Source organism: Vigna umbellata, chromosome 8 (assembly GCF_029865625.1).
Source record: "Vigna umbellata cultivar VRB3 chromosome 8, Vumbellata_1.0, whole genome shotgun sequence".
Taxonomy (NCBI): domain Eukaryota; kingdom Viridiplantae; phylum Streptophyta; class Magnoliopsida; order Fabales; family Fabaceae; genus Vigna; species Vigna umbellata.
In genome coordinates, this window is record NC_142172.1 from 45,028,691 (window position 1) to 45,043,054 (window position 14,364).

Sequence of the window (14,364 nt, forward strand, 5' to 3'; positions counted from 1 at the left end):
TCCAACGGCGAGGAAGATAGGTGTGCTAGAAGCCACTATCCACTTCTTGTGGTAAACGGGTCGGGTTATAAACACTATTCTGTTTTTTTCATAATCTTAACACCTCTAAATCTTCTTGTTAAACTGTTTTTATATAAGTTTAATGATTTGATTAGTTTTAAATTATCTTTGTATGTCTAGTTTTTATTGTATATTAAAATTAATATACGATAGTTTTCATAACTCGATCGGAAGAAGAACGTAACTTGTTTAGATTCATGTGGTAAGATAGGTATTTGCAGTTTTCAAAAGAATTACAAAATTATTATTAATATTATTGGATATATAACTATATATAAATATAAATATATATATATATATATATATATATATATATATATATAACGTATGTGTATTTTTTATGATAGAAAATACATGCATTATGTATTTAATTTTTTTTATGGTAATAAAAAAGAATAAATTATAATTATAAAAATAAATATAGATGGGTTTTACAATTTAACTATAAATAATTTTATTTATTTTGTAGATTATTTTATTTGTTTTGTATATAAATTTTACTTATTTAATTTTTTAAAATTATTAAATTTAAAAAATGGTTAAATATAAAAAAATGTTACTTTGAAAGGTAAATTTGAAACAAAAATAATCTTCGTTATATAATAATATAGATAAAATATAATTAATTTTATTATTATAATTACAGAAATAAATATAAATAAATTTGTAGTTTGATTGTGGATAATTTTTGTTTATTTTATAAGTAGTTTTATTTTATCATAGATAATTATTTTATTTTAAAAAATAGTTAAATTTAAGAAAATAGTTAAACTAAAAAAAAACTTAAAATATAAAATTAGTAAAATGATGATTTTAGTTTAAAAAAATGTGTATAGCATAAAAGAAAATCATATGTAGAAGAGAAAATATTTTTTATATAGATAAATCATTTTTATTATAAGTTCATAAAATAACCTGTGACAATATTTAATATTTGTAGTATGGAGTTTATAAAAATACTATTTTTCAAATAATTTTTTATATAAAACTTCATATGTGTATACAGAATTTAAACTTTTTATATTTAGCTTTCAACTATTTATATCTAACTCTGTCCATAACATCTTTTCTTTTTGTGTATATAATATAAAAAATAATATTCATTATTGTTTATGATAGACTTGAAGATGTAATCACATCTTTCAACAACAAAATTGAACATTTTCTGTTGATTTCGAAAATACTTTTCATAATGTATATAACTTTCTGAAATTTCTTAAAATTACAAATTCATCTCTATATATTTTCTAACAAAGGTAAATTAGTACTTAATGTTTTTTTTAGTATTTGCAACTCAGTCTTTGAGTAATTTTAGTAATTGTAATTTAAAACCTTCCTATTTTTTTATAATTGCAATTAGACCTCTCATAACTAATTAGTTGTTGATTTTTACAAATCCTTCAAAATTTCAATGAAGAATTTTCATTCAATATACAACTATTTAATTTCAATATGAATTTTTTCTAATTTTTCTAATTTTTTTTATTTCGTTGGTTTAGTTATAATTCATCACCAATGAGATTTATAATTTTTTTAAAGATGAGAATCAATATAAATAGTCACTAATTATAAATAGATGTTAGAATGTATTAAAAGTAATTTAAAATGTTTTCTTTATTGGAATATATAATTTTGAGCTTACCAATGTGTTAAAAAAAATATGTATTACAAAGTCAAACTTAAGTTCATTGTTTGTTCCAATTAAAGAAATATTTTTTCTTACAACTCCACATATTTTCTTTTTACTTCATAAACAATTTTGATTTTATCTTCTTCTTTCTCATCGATGCATAAACCTCATGTCTATTCTCATAATATATATATATATATATATATATATATTCATAAACCGACCTTAATCTTCATCTTCATAAACCATACTTCTTCATCTTCATAAATTTCCTCTCTATTTTCATTCATCATATTCTTCTCACTCAAAATTGAGGTAGTAAAATTATTTATGCAATAAGTATTTGATGATAAAGTTTGCAAATAATAGTTGGTATTCGTAAATATTTATTATCTGTAAATCTAGATAACAAATATTTTAATATTCACTTATAAATAAATCATGTGGAGGTATCATACTATATGTATCCATGAACATCAATTATCTAAAAAATAAAAAAAATTATAATTAATTTACATTTTATTAGGTTAAATTTAATTAAAAATAAATTTTAATTTATATTAATCTTTTAAATTTTGTTTAGATTTTATTTTAAAAAATTATAAAATATATTTGTAATATATTAGTGAATTTTAAAATCCTTATATTTATTTTTTAAACAAGTATTTGACAGAATAACAAGTGAATTTTTTTGTTACGAATTGAGTAAAGAGTTAATACTATTCGTATACGACTCAACTTGTTGTCATTCATTCTTTCTTTCTCCACTCATTCCAAACGTTTCTTTTCTTTCTTTTTTTTCTCATATTGTGGGACAAGACTAACGTGAGAATTCTCTATATGTGACTTACCATGTTAGATAATACAATACGTGTATTTTCACGCCTTCATTATTTTACTACAATGTCATTTACACATTTCCAAACATACAAAGAAAATAGACAAAAAAAAAAACACAAATTAAGTAATTAAAACAAGTTGGTAAAACACGCCCATAAACCCATAGAAAGTCATTCAAGTAGTTCACAGACCAAACAAAAACTCAAGGATCCAATACCAAAATAATCCATAATGCACTACAGATTCATAATTCGTAATGAAAATTTTCATTACAAATTATATAATTTGAAATGTATTTTTACATGTTACATTCTGTATTATTATAAAATATTTTGGATTGCATAATTTGAAACAATAATTACAATAAGAATATAATTTGAATTTAAAAACATGAGTATAGAAAAAAATTCCCCTAACATAAATAATTGAAGTAAACTTATTTTTCTCATAAATTATTATACATTTATGATAAGAACAAGGTAAAAAAAACATTTTACTCATGTGATATGCTATATTTAATGTAAAGGATAAATTTAAATAGACATTGTATTCTCTTCCAACCAGAATTTCTCAAATATCTCAAATGTAATTATTAGAATTTAAGACTTATTTCTTTTACAGATTATTATTGTTCGTTTGAGTAAAGTTTATTCAATGAGTGCAATAATATCTCATACATTTTTCTCACAATTTTCTAAACAAGAAAAATAAAAACTTAAAAGTAAGTTTTTTTTTGTATTTTCTTTTATTTATTTCTTAGTTAATTAAACCATTAGTCACATGATTTCATTTAATTAAATCTAATATTGGAATTTACTTCATCCTATTATTCTTAAGTCACGTTCTATAAACTAAAATTTTACTTTTTAAAGTTTTTTGTGAAACAACTTGAATAGAAAAAGTAAAAAACTTTGAGTCTTTGATTTCAACGTTAGAGTGTCATCTATGTAAGGGTAGTTAATCTCAATCTCTAACTCTTTGTTTTTGCACATTTTTATCTAAATGTACAACCAATCTATTTTTATTCTAATATTTGTGTGTAAATAATGTGCAAATTATGAATTTATAAATTAATTAATTGTATATTGAAAAGGTTAAAAAATCACCGCGTTTGAAATTGTATACTAAAATTATAAATAAAGTAAGTTTATTGTATTACTTATAAAATACACATGCAAAAATTTACGTTTTATTTTATCGTTGCTTTGATTGTAATTTTTTGTATTTACACTATTTTTCTTTGTACAACAACCTTGTATAATATTTTAACTCAACAAATAAATAATTTAAACGTATATGCAAAGCTTATTAATAGTTATATATCAAACACAAATGGACAACTATATATTTTATAATTTTATTTGAATTAGATCAGCCCATTAACAAAATCAAATTTAAAAAAGAAACGGTTTTTTTGTAATTTTTTATTTCTTTATTTATCATTAAACTAAACCAGTTTGTAAATAAACAGTTCTAATATATACCATTTACTACAACAAGTTCATCCAATCCAAAAGATTAAGTGTCATTAGAAATAACTTATAACTTAAAAAAAAAAAACTTGGTATAAAAGTGCATTAGTTTCTATTTTAAAACAAATTACATAAAGTTAAATACAAAATAAGGGTTCTGGTTGAAATTGGAATAACTAAGTTCCATCCTTTATGTTCATGATTAAAATATGTTACACGCGAATTTAAACAAGCTTATCTCAACCTATTTTTGAACATGGCCACACAACCAAAGCCTAAGACAAAAAGCTGATGAAATGAGCTTGGAATATATTCTAAAATGCAGTGAATGATTAGTGGTCAGAAATAATATGAAGAAAAAGGATAAGTTGACTGATAATGACATTGATTCAGTGGAATAACCATATCACAAACCTTTCATTTCTCATTCTTCACAAACACCCATGGATTCTATTCAAACTCTTAACATACACGTGTTTCCAATCTTCATCGTGCAAATATATCTCAAGCCCAATGCAAATAAATAAATATAAAATATCATCAATCTCATATCTACTTTTTCTTTTTCAATCAAACACATACATCGCACTTTATTTTTATTTTTTTCATTGCAATTTTAAAATATACTTTATCTATATGAATTTTATCTGTAATATAAATTATAAACTTTAAATTATTTATTTGTTGTGAATAATGGTTATAATTGAAATAAATATTAATTTTATTGAATACATAAACTAAAATACTGTCTTGATTATAATATTCCAAGGGAAATAAAGGAGTCTTCAAAATCATATTTATTTTTTAAGTAAATGAAAAATAAAAAAGATAACATTTTGGGGGTGTTGTTCCCTCCACCACCACCCCTTTTCCCTCCACCTTCCCAACCCTCTACAAAAAAATTTTAATTACAAAAGCAATCTTTTTTACTTTTAACCCTATTTATTTACTTTATTCTGAAACCCTAAATTCTTATCTATTTTTACTTACTCATTTTCACTTGTACAGCCCCCTCCCGCCACTCTCCCAAGTCTCACTTTTCTCTCTTTTCAAATTCTCATCCTCTCCCACCGGATCCGTTTCTTCTCATCTCCCAACTCTTACTTCTCTTCTCTATATCCGTTTGGTTCTTCTTCATATTTCTGTCTCCATATTCGTTTGGTTTCGTGGTGCGGTGGTGTGTCTTTTCGTCGTGGGTGATGCAGGGTGTTTGCGGTGGTCATTCGGCGGTGCAGCGGTTCCAAATGATAATAAATATTTTTTGACTAACAATATAAAAAAATAATTTTATTGACATTGATAAAAAAATTCTAAATGACATCAATGGAAACATATATCATTAATGTTGGTAAAAAAAATGATTGCAAAAAATTATTATTAATAAAATGTGTTAAAGTATATGTATCTCAATTTCAAAACGATAACGGAATAAAAAAAATAAAAAAATGTATACATGAATTAATTAAAAAAATTTCAAAAGTTCAAAATTCTTACTATTTAATTATAATTTAAAATTTTCTAAATCTAAATGATCAAATTCCTCTCTTAAAGTTTTAAAATTTCAATATTTTAATTTTTTATTTAAATGATTATATAAAGTGTTTTAACCTTTTTATAAAATTAACTATCCTCCACAATATTTTTTCTGACACATTGCGACATATATTTCTTCCTCATGTATCAACATTTTTTATGTGAGATTGCTTAACTTTTTCGTAAGTTGGTGTGAGTAACATAAACAATTAGAAAGCTCAAAAGATACAACAATGGAAAGAAGCATAAAAAACAGAGAGAGACATAAGTGAATAAAACATAGAAACATGGATCCACCATTAAAATGGTCGTGTTGTTTGGATGATGAGATCAAAGAGAAAAAAAAACAGCATGACAGTCAATAACAAATGCTTGTTGGTTAAGCATAAATCAGACTATCCATTCATGTAAGGAATTGAAGTGGTAGAAGTTAAAAAATATAAATCCTAAAAATAAAATTGTATTAAAGGGTAAAACAGGAATAAAAAGATAAAAGAAGGAATAAAACATAAATGAGGTGGAGGGAACAACACCCCGCAGTTCCTTGTAGAAGTCCACCAACTTTGTGTTGCGCGTGTAGAAAGCCCAATTGTGATTCGAAGTTAGAATTTCAGAAGCCCATCTCAAGAGAAAGAATATATTTTTGTTATTGATGCATAAATACATATAAAAGAAGGATTATATAACATTACTGAAACGAACCCGAAAAATTATATTATTTAATAATTAAAAAAATTAATATAAGAACATTATAAGAAGCTATTTTAAGGGAATTTGATTTGTTATAATATTTTATGAGCTTCTTATGAGTTTTATTTAATTGATATTTTGTAAAATTTATATTTTAATATTTTTTTATTTATATTTAACTTGTTTATAATTTAAAAAAAAATCAATTTAAGAATATAGTTATACATATTTTGTATCCTTGTAACTTGTAATTTTAGTCTTAAATTTGAGAGACTTACAACACTCATCAGAACATTAAATTAACATGTTTTAATGAAGCTTTTTTGCATAAGACCTTTATGTTAAATTCAAGACATTGATTAAGGCTCTTATATTGGAATTTATCTTACACTTAGAACTTACTTCAAATGGAGTTTAGGGTATTTAGTAAATGAGATTTCAAATTAAATGGGGACATCATCAAATTAAACAGTTTTATTCAATGTGTATTTTTGTTACATTTCAAAGGATCAATTGAAATTTACCAAATAACTGAACAGTGATTATTAATACGAAAATTAATGGCTAATAATAATACCAAATAACTGAACAGTGATTATAATGATTAAAATTAATAAATTGAGTATGGTTCCATTCCAGACGCAGTGGCAGCGCAGTAGATGATACGATGATGATACGATGATGAGGTGTGTCGGTTATGGAGGACATGTGGAAGGATGTAATTGAGGGCGAAAGGTGCAACGTGTCAGCTATAGAAAAACTTACCCGAGTTGCGTATCAATACTCCTAAACGCTTTTTTTTTTCTTCCTCTTTTTTATTGCGTCGGTGAAGCAACTGCTTTCTCCCACTACCACACTCTATCCTTCTTCACTCACTCTCTCGCTTGACACGTTAAAAATAAATCACAAACACGCCTTTCCACATTTTTTCCCCTACGCTTCTAGAATAATCCAAATTATAATTATCCATATTTTCCTTTTCCATCTCATAATTATTATTATCCATATTTTCCTTTTTTTAAACATGTTTTTAATTTAAACATCAAAACTTTACTAAAATAAATGCACAATGTAAGTTGATGGTGGACCAATGAATCAGATAAATCATCTATTTTTCATTAAAAAAAAGGGTAGAATTAATCAGTCGGGTCATTTATTCGAACAATTCAACAAATTGAATGAGGAAAACAGTCAAACAGTTTATAACGAGTTTAATTTATTTAACTTTAATTAAATCGGTTGAAAACATTGGCGAAAATAATCAATTTAAACTATTTCCTTTTATACTGTCCTGAAATGTACAAGTACGTTCATTTGTCACATTTAACATTTTTAAGGTAATAAGTCACAAAAAGCAACGTCTTTGTTACATTTAACCAGTGTAAGTTTTAACTATTAAATTACCTTTTACCATTGGTTTTCAGTACATTTAACTGTTCGAAGATTATTTATCCTTTTTCCTTTTATAAACAAATCGAGACTTTTTTAAAAGCAAAAATTGCATTGATCAGTTTCTTTTAAAACAAAAAAATTAACCTACATCTGTCGTTTAATTATAAAATGGGAATCGCTATCGAAGTTATGAGTATTCACTTTTTTTCTCCGATAAAAAAAATTAACGATATTTTTGTACGTGCGTGGAATGTGATGTTAAAAGTGAGAAGATTTGTGGAAAATATAAGCAAGGAAATAGAAAAATTGATTTGACAGAAATGGTTGTAGTTTGACAAATATAGAATTATTCTCCTCTTATTCGAAATAGTAGTTGTTTGAATTGTTCTAATTAAAAAAAAAAAGTATTTGTATGAATTAATTTGCGGCGAAGATGAGGTGGCACGTGGTGATTATCTTGGTGAGTATAAGCTTAGTTGTAGTGTGGCAAGTAACGAATGAACGATGAGAGATGGCATGGCAGTGAAGGTGGTTGCCCAAACCACGAAACTCTAAAGCGAAGCCAAGAGGATCTGTGACTGTGATCAAAGCCATGACGACAACATCCCCTTCCTTTTATCGCCACGAGGCGTCTAAACCAACTTCCCATTTTCCATTTTGCTTTTTCAAATATCAAACGGTCAAACCTTTCTTTTTCTTCCTTCCTAATCACAACACTCATATGTCTAATTTCTCATGCTTCCTTCCGAATCACATTCCATATGCATATATATCTGGGATAAGGATGTGAACTCGTACGCAATTTAATTAATATTTAGAAGCCTTAACTACATACTTAAACTGGGTGTTATCTAAAATATTAAACTATTGGCAATAGTATCACGCAGATTAAATTAGCACATATGTGGAAATACTAAAGGTTGTGAAGGAGTGATGATAGATTTTTGGCTTGGGTTAGTGTGTGTGTGGGGCAATGAATGTGCATACACCGAAACAGAAAAAGGGTAAAGATAAACGCAGACAGACGTATTACGTAACGCAGCTTTGACTTGGAAAAAGTCATCCAAGTGAATCCCCTCGCTCTTTAGTTGACCGACTTCACTCTCTTTCCATCATAGCACCAACTCATATCCTTTCATCCCTATATAAACACCACACCCTCTATTCTCACACCCACTTCCTCATCCACTAAACTACCTCTCTCACACACACTCCTATAACTCTCTGCTATCTCGGACTACACACACCTAACCAAAAACTACCTCCAATCATCGTATTTCAATTTAGGGTTCCTTCATTAATGGCTTTGGAGGCTTTGAATTCTCCAACAGCGCCCGCCGCTCCCTTCCGTGCCTATCAAGAAGAGGAGGAGCTTGACCTTCAGTTCCGCGAGCCTTGGTCTAAAAGGAAGCGATCGAAACGACCCCGTTTTGAGACCGAGGAAGAGTATCTCGCTCTTTGCCTCATCATGCTCGCGCAGGGCGGCAACAACACCAACACTTCCTCCCACCGCCAAACTCAACACTCGGAGTCTCAGAAAGAACCGTCACCGCCGCTCAAGTTATCCCACAGGTGCACCGTTTGCAACAAGGCTTTTCCTTCTTATCAAGCGCTCGGTGGACACAAGGCCAGCCACCGCAAGTCCTCGTCGGAATCTACCTCTGTCTCCGCCGTCGCCAGCGACAGCGTCACCGCTTCCACCGCCGGCGGCGGAAGGATGCACGAGTGTTCCATCTGTCACAAGAGTTTCCCCACCGGACAGGCCCTGGGTGGCCACAAGCGCTGCCACTACGACGGTGGAAACCACCACAGTAACAGCAACGCCCTCACTTCCTCCTCCGACGGCGTTGGCGGCGTTGCTGCCTCCTCCCACACGCTCCGTGGGATCGACCTGAACCTTCCGGCGCCGCTCACGGAATTCTGGCCGCCGGTGGGGTTCGACTTCAGGAAGAAAGTCGGCGGAGGCGACGAGCAAGAGGTGGAAAGCCCGTTGCCAATAACCGCAGCCAAGAAGGCGCGTTTGTTTTCGGGGGACGACCACGACGGTGATGATCAAAAGGCGTAGCTTGGTTCACCCAAGAAATGTTTATTTGAATTTGATTGTAATTCAATTTGCCGGTCTGGTGAATATGAATCGTAACCAATTAGTTTAATTTCCATTTGTTATTTTTATTTTTATTTTCTTCTGTTTAGGAAGGATTGGGTTGGGATTAGGTTCGGATTTTGTTTCTGCTCATCTGTACAGATAAAATTTGTTCATTGCTTTTGGACTCTTCTTTGTCATTGATGTAATCTGACAAATTCGTTTATCAGTAAAATATCATTTACGTTAAAAATGAATACAAGTGATTTCTCATCATTCTTATACATTTACTTCTTCCATTGGTGTATGAATTTAAGTTGTTTATATACTCAAATTAATTCTCTCATCAACCATTCAATTGTATCACCGGTCATATTCGAAGAAAATTGTTAGAAGAAAATTAAACAATATAATCTTGACTTGCCTGTTTTTGTATTATCATGTAAAGATAATATCCACAGGAAATGAAAAAAAAAGTGAATTTAGACCACGTTGATTAAAGATGGTGAGACTAGGCAAGACACACGTCTAAATTCAGAAATTAATTTGGACCTTTTCTATGGAGTTAATGATAATAATAATAATAATACAAATACAGAAGTGTATCGAAGGTGGGTGGTATAACTGCAACCCATATTAATTGACAAGTGCTTAAGAATGGATTAAGTCAAGGTCTTTGTGTAATAAAATAATAAGATGGGCCCGTAAATATCACTGGAGGCCGCGTGAACAACGCAGGGACAGGAGGAACCAATTTTTTTTTGTTAATTTAGTTTATCTTCTTTCTCCACACCTTCTATCAACTGTATTTATTGACACTCACTTCCTCACATTTAATTTCGCTAATTAATCCCACACAACTCCTCTATATCTGGCATAAAGATCTAGAATTTAGTTGTGCAATGAGATAATAATGACATAATAACAAAATAAAAAAATAGTAATGAAAGGCTAGCCACACCCGATGCGATGATGTTAGGGCAATGTGGGTTGAACCGAAACCCTCCCCTCCCATGTGGTTACTGCTGCCTTTAATGCACATGTTGGTATCATCATACCAAATTTGCAACCGCTTTATTATGTGGCTAAGGACACTTCTTATTGGGTTGGTAAATCCATCCACCCACTAATTAATAAAACCTCTTTCTATCTATCCACTCTCCAGAATCTTGTATTAGGCAACATACCTACTGCTCTCTCACTCATCCTTTCACAATTAATAATATAAAGCTTTCAGAATTATCTCTTTTTTTTTTATTCTTCGGTAATTCCTTCTCGTCCTTTTAAATATTCAGCGTACTTCTTTTGTTTCATTCAAAGTAATCGTAATATCATTAAAGCAATCGATTGGAGGCAGTATGAGGGAGTTTTATCTGGCAAGACGTGTGGAGAATGCTTCAACGTGTGGTACAGTGTAGTAGTGATAATGCATTCAACCGAGCTACCTTAATTATTAATTAATTAGTTGTGTTGTTTGTGAGGAACTTATATAATTTTCGATGGTTTCTTTGGGATGCAAAAGCGTATGATCCTCACGCGTTATGTGTCTATGTAGAATCGAAACGATGGGGTTGAATTAAGAAGTTGTGACTTGAAGGAGTGTGAATCCTATGCTACATGCGTGTCGTGTTGTCAAAGTCGGTTCCTCCAAACACGCTCTTCACTCACACATATTCTATACCATTATACTCTATGCTAATCCAAACTCATACGTTTTTGCTCCTTCCTTAGCCCATATTTTTCCATTCACCACATCTCCTTATAATATATACTTTCTTTCCATCAAATTAGTGTACTCCGCTAATGTGTGTACACACACATAACTTTGATATATAGTTTTTAATTTAAAAAAAATGAAATAAAACACGTTCTCTGTACTCATACCTTCCCATTCGAACGGGATAAGGCTTTTAAGGGTTGAAATGAAATAAAACCAATTAAATTAATTAAATCTCATTGAAATAGCGATTGAATAAATAAATAAAAATAATAAAATTGGTTTTAGCAGTGTGTGAAAGCACGGTATGGACAGCGTGATCCACGTACACCTATGCAGAAAATGAGGAGAAGAAGGATAAGATGAAAGGAATTTGTGTCCTTCACGTATGGGAGGTAAATATAGAGGAAGAAGGTCTTGCGTTGTTGCGTATGCTTTGTCATTTTAGAACGGTAAAGCAGCATAAGTCAGCTTCTTCAATGCACGTACCACCACTTACCACCTTCCCAAGAAACAAATTAACTAATCAATCTCCTTCTTAATTACGATTTCAGTAATCTCCATCATGCAAATTTAACATGTACGTGGATCTCAACATCACTTTAAAACCTTCAACCACAGACGTGAAAGAAACACCACCTCTTCTGCATTATTCATTCCCTCCATCTTTCTTTTAATTACTCCTTTCTCACTCCATTAATTTTGTGACAAGTGCACTTTTCATCACTCTACAGCATGCCCGTTACTTAAAAGAAACTGTCAAAATTTACTTAATGCAAGTCACGAAAACTCTTGTATTATAACTATCCTGTCACGCTATTCAGTATAGTGACTTTGCTCAAAGTGACGCTTATAATTAGTTTATTCGGAGATCAACTCAACCAAACACAAAAAAACAAAAACCATAAAACAAACATAAAATTCAGTGAGCCGCCTCATTATACTATGGTCCTTATCACGAAATCTTATCCTACGTTCAATCTTTTCTTAGATTATCAAAAATAAATCAATTATTAATAAGCAGTTCAACTCCTTAGTTAAATAAACAATTCTCAATAGTTCATGCGTAATTGGATTGGTTATTAGAAATAACATTAATAAAAGATATTTAATTTTTCAAATGCAAAACATTTTAGGATTTTTTTTTGGATTTTCTTTGATAAAAATGAAAAAAAAAACAGAAATAATAATACATGTTTACATATTAGGGTATTTTTGTAAGAGCCTGAAAAAGTTTAAGGCCATTGGGCCCTATGTGGAGCAGTCAGGCCCATCAGCCTAAGGCTAGCTTAATCTTAGGAAGGGCCTCTCAGAATTCTTTTTCAACTTTCCTGAGCTCTTTCATTTTCTCTCTCTAAAACCTTTGTCCTAAATGTTTTCTCTGTCTTCTCTCTAAATTTCCAACTCTCTGAACCGTTTAATCTTGGGTTGGAAGGTGCTCAGACGTTCACCACACCGAAGACTTCCTTTTGAACCGATCGTATTTTCGTTTGGACCGGTAAGTCGTTTTTCCCTTCTCTTTCACTATCTTCGAACCTAGAGCATGCAACAATACTGGTTGTACGTTACTAGGGGGTGTCGTTTTCCTGTTTCTGCCAAATAAAGCTCTAAGAGCTGTTGTTGTCACCACTTTTGTGGTTTGTAGGGTTTGGATTGAGTTCGCGTGTGTGAGATACCCAAAAAGGGGCATCCTTGTGAGCTTGGAAATACAACTCTGAGGTAAGGGGAGCTAGTTATATTTTAGGAGTTGTATGATTGGCCTGTTTAATTTATTTTGAGTGGTTTACTGTTACACTATATTTTGGGGTGAGCATGTTTTAAATTGCACCTGTTGAATATGTGAAATTTGTGTAACCATGGTTTGATGATTTTGATTTGACTTGGATATATTTGTTGGTTGTACTTGCTTTGTTGGAGAGGCTTGGAGTATGTAATGTTGGTCATGTGGTTAGTAAGTAGGTGCACAAGTACTGTTTTAGGTTAATGTGAGGTATTGAAGTTAAGTAATTTGAAGTATAGAACACCATAGGACAGCTTGGATGACTTAGATAAATCAATTGTGACTTGTTGAGAGTACTGTGTTGGTAGGATAGAGGAATCTTAAAAACCTGAGTTGGCACATCCCTGATGATCCAGTCAGTTGTAACTAGTCATATGTGCTAGCGTCGAAGGTGAGACTGATGCGTTTAGACAAGTTTAATTAGGTACAAAATATGTATTAGAAGTCTTAAAAGTTGGAAGAAAGGCCTGGAAGTGGTAAGGAGTGGGTGAGTGGGTAATTCTGCAAAATTTGCGTTCTGCAGATTATGCAGACTCGCTACGCGAATGTTTTCGCATAGCGAGTTGGTGCGCTGTACGAAAGACTAGAGAGGGTTGCTATATGTTTGGTAAGTCGCGTAGTGAATGTAGTCGCTTTGCGACTGTTGCTAGCTTGAGAAATTAGCCAAATTAATTCGAATAGCGAATTTGGGGCACTATGCGAATTTTAGTTGTCCCCCTGTCAGGTAAATTCGCTCAGCGCATCAAGGGTGGTGCGCTATGCGAATTTTAGCTAAAAAACACTCCCCTCGTAAGGAAAATTCGCTCAACGCACCAAGGGTGGTGCGCTATGCGAATTTTTGCTGTCTTACCTTGCATTTTGGTGCGTTGTGAGACTTGGTTCAGTGAGTTTCATATTTTTCCACATTTGTTTGAGCTGTTTGATGTTGTTTGACTGCCAGGATGTATGTGTGTCCATATATTCAAATTGTGTGGCCTGAAATAATGTGACTGCAAATTGAAATGATAAAATTGAGTGTGAACTGGACATCTCAGGGTGAGATGATTGAAAGTGATGTATGGGGTGTTGTTGTTGTTATGTAAATAGAGGAGAGCAGTGTAAGTGGTGAGAGTAGAGGGAGGTCCTCGTCTATAGTCTTAGAGTTTAGACATAGACAGATGAGGGATT

General features: G+C 30.9%; 1 protein-coding gene across 1 annotated transcript; it reads left to right on the forward strand.

The window, feature by feature from the left end:
• The first annotated feature begins 8,778 nt into the window (after positions 1–8,778).
• Positions 8,779–9,984, forward strand: LOC124819975 (zinc finger protein ZAT10-like). Its single transcript, XM_088095808.1, has one exon. It carries the CDS (start codon positions 8,918–8,920, stop codon positions 9,680–9,682), a length of 765 nt encoding a protein of 254 aa, XP_087951934.1. The 5' UTR covers positions 8,779–8,917; the 3' UTR covers positions 9,683–9,984.
• The last annotated feature ends 4,380 nt before the right edge of the window (positions 9,985–14,364 follow it).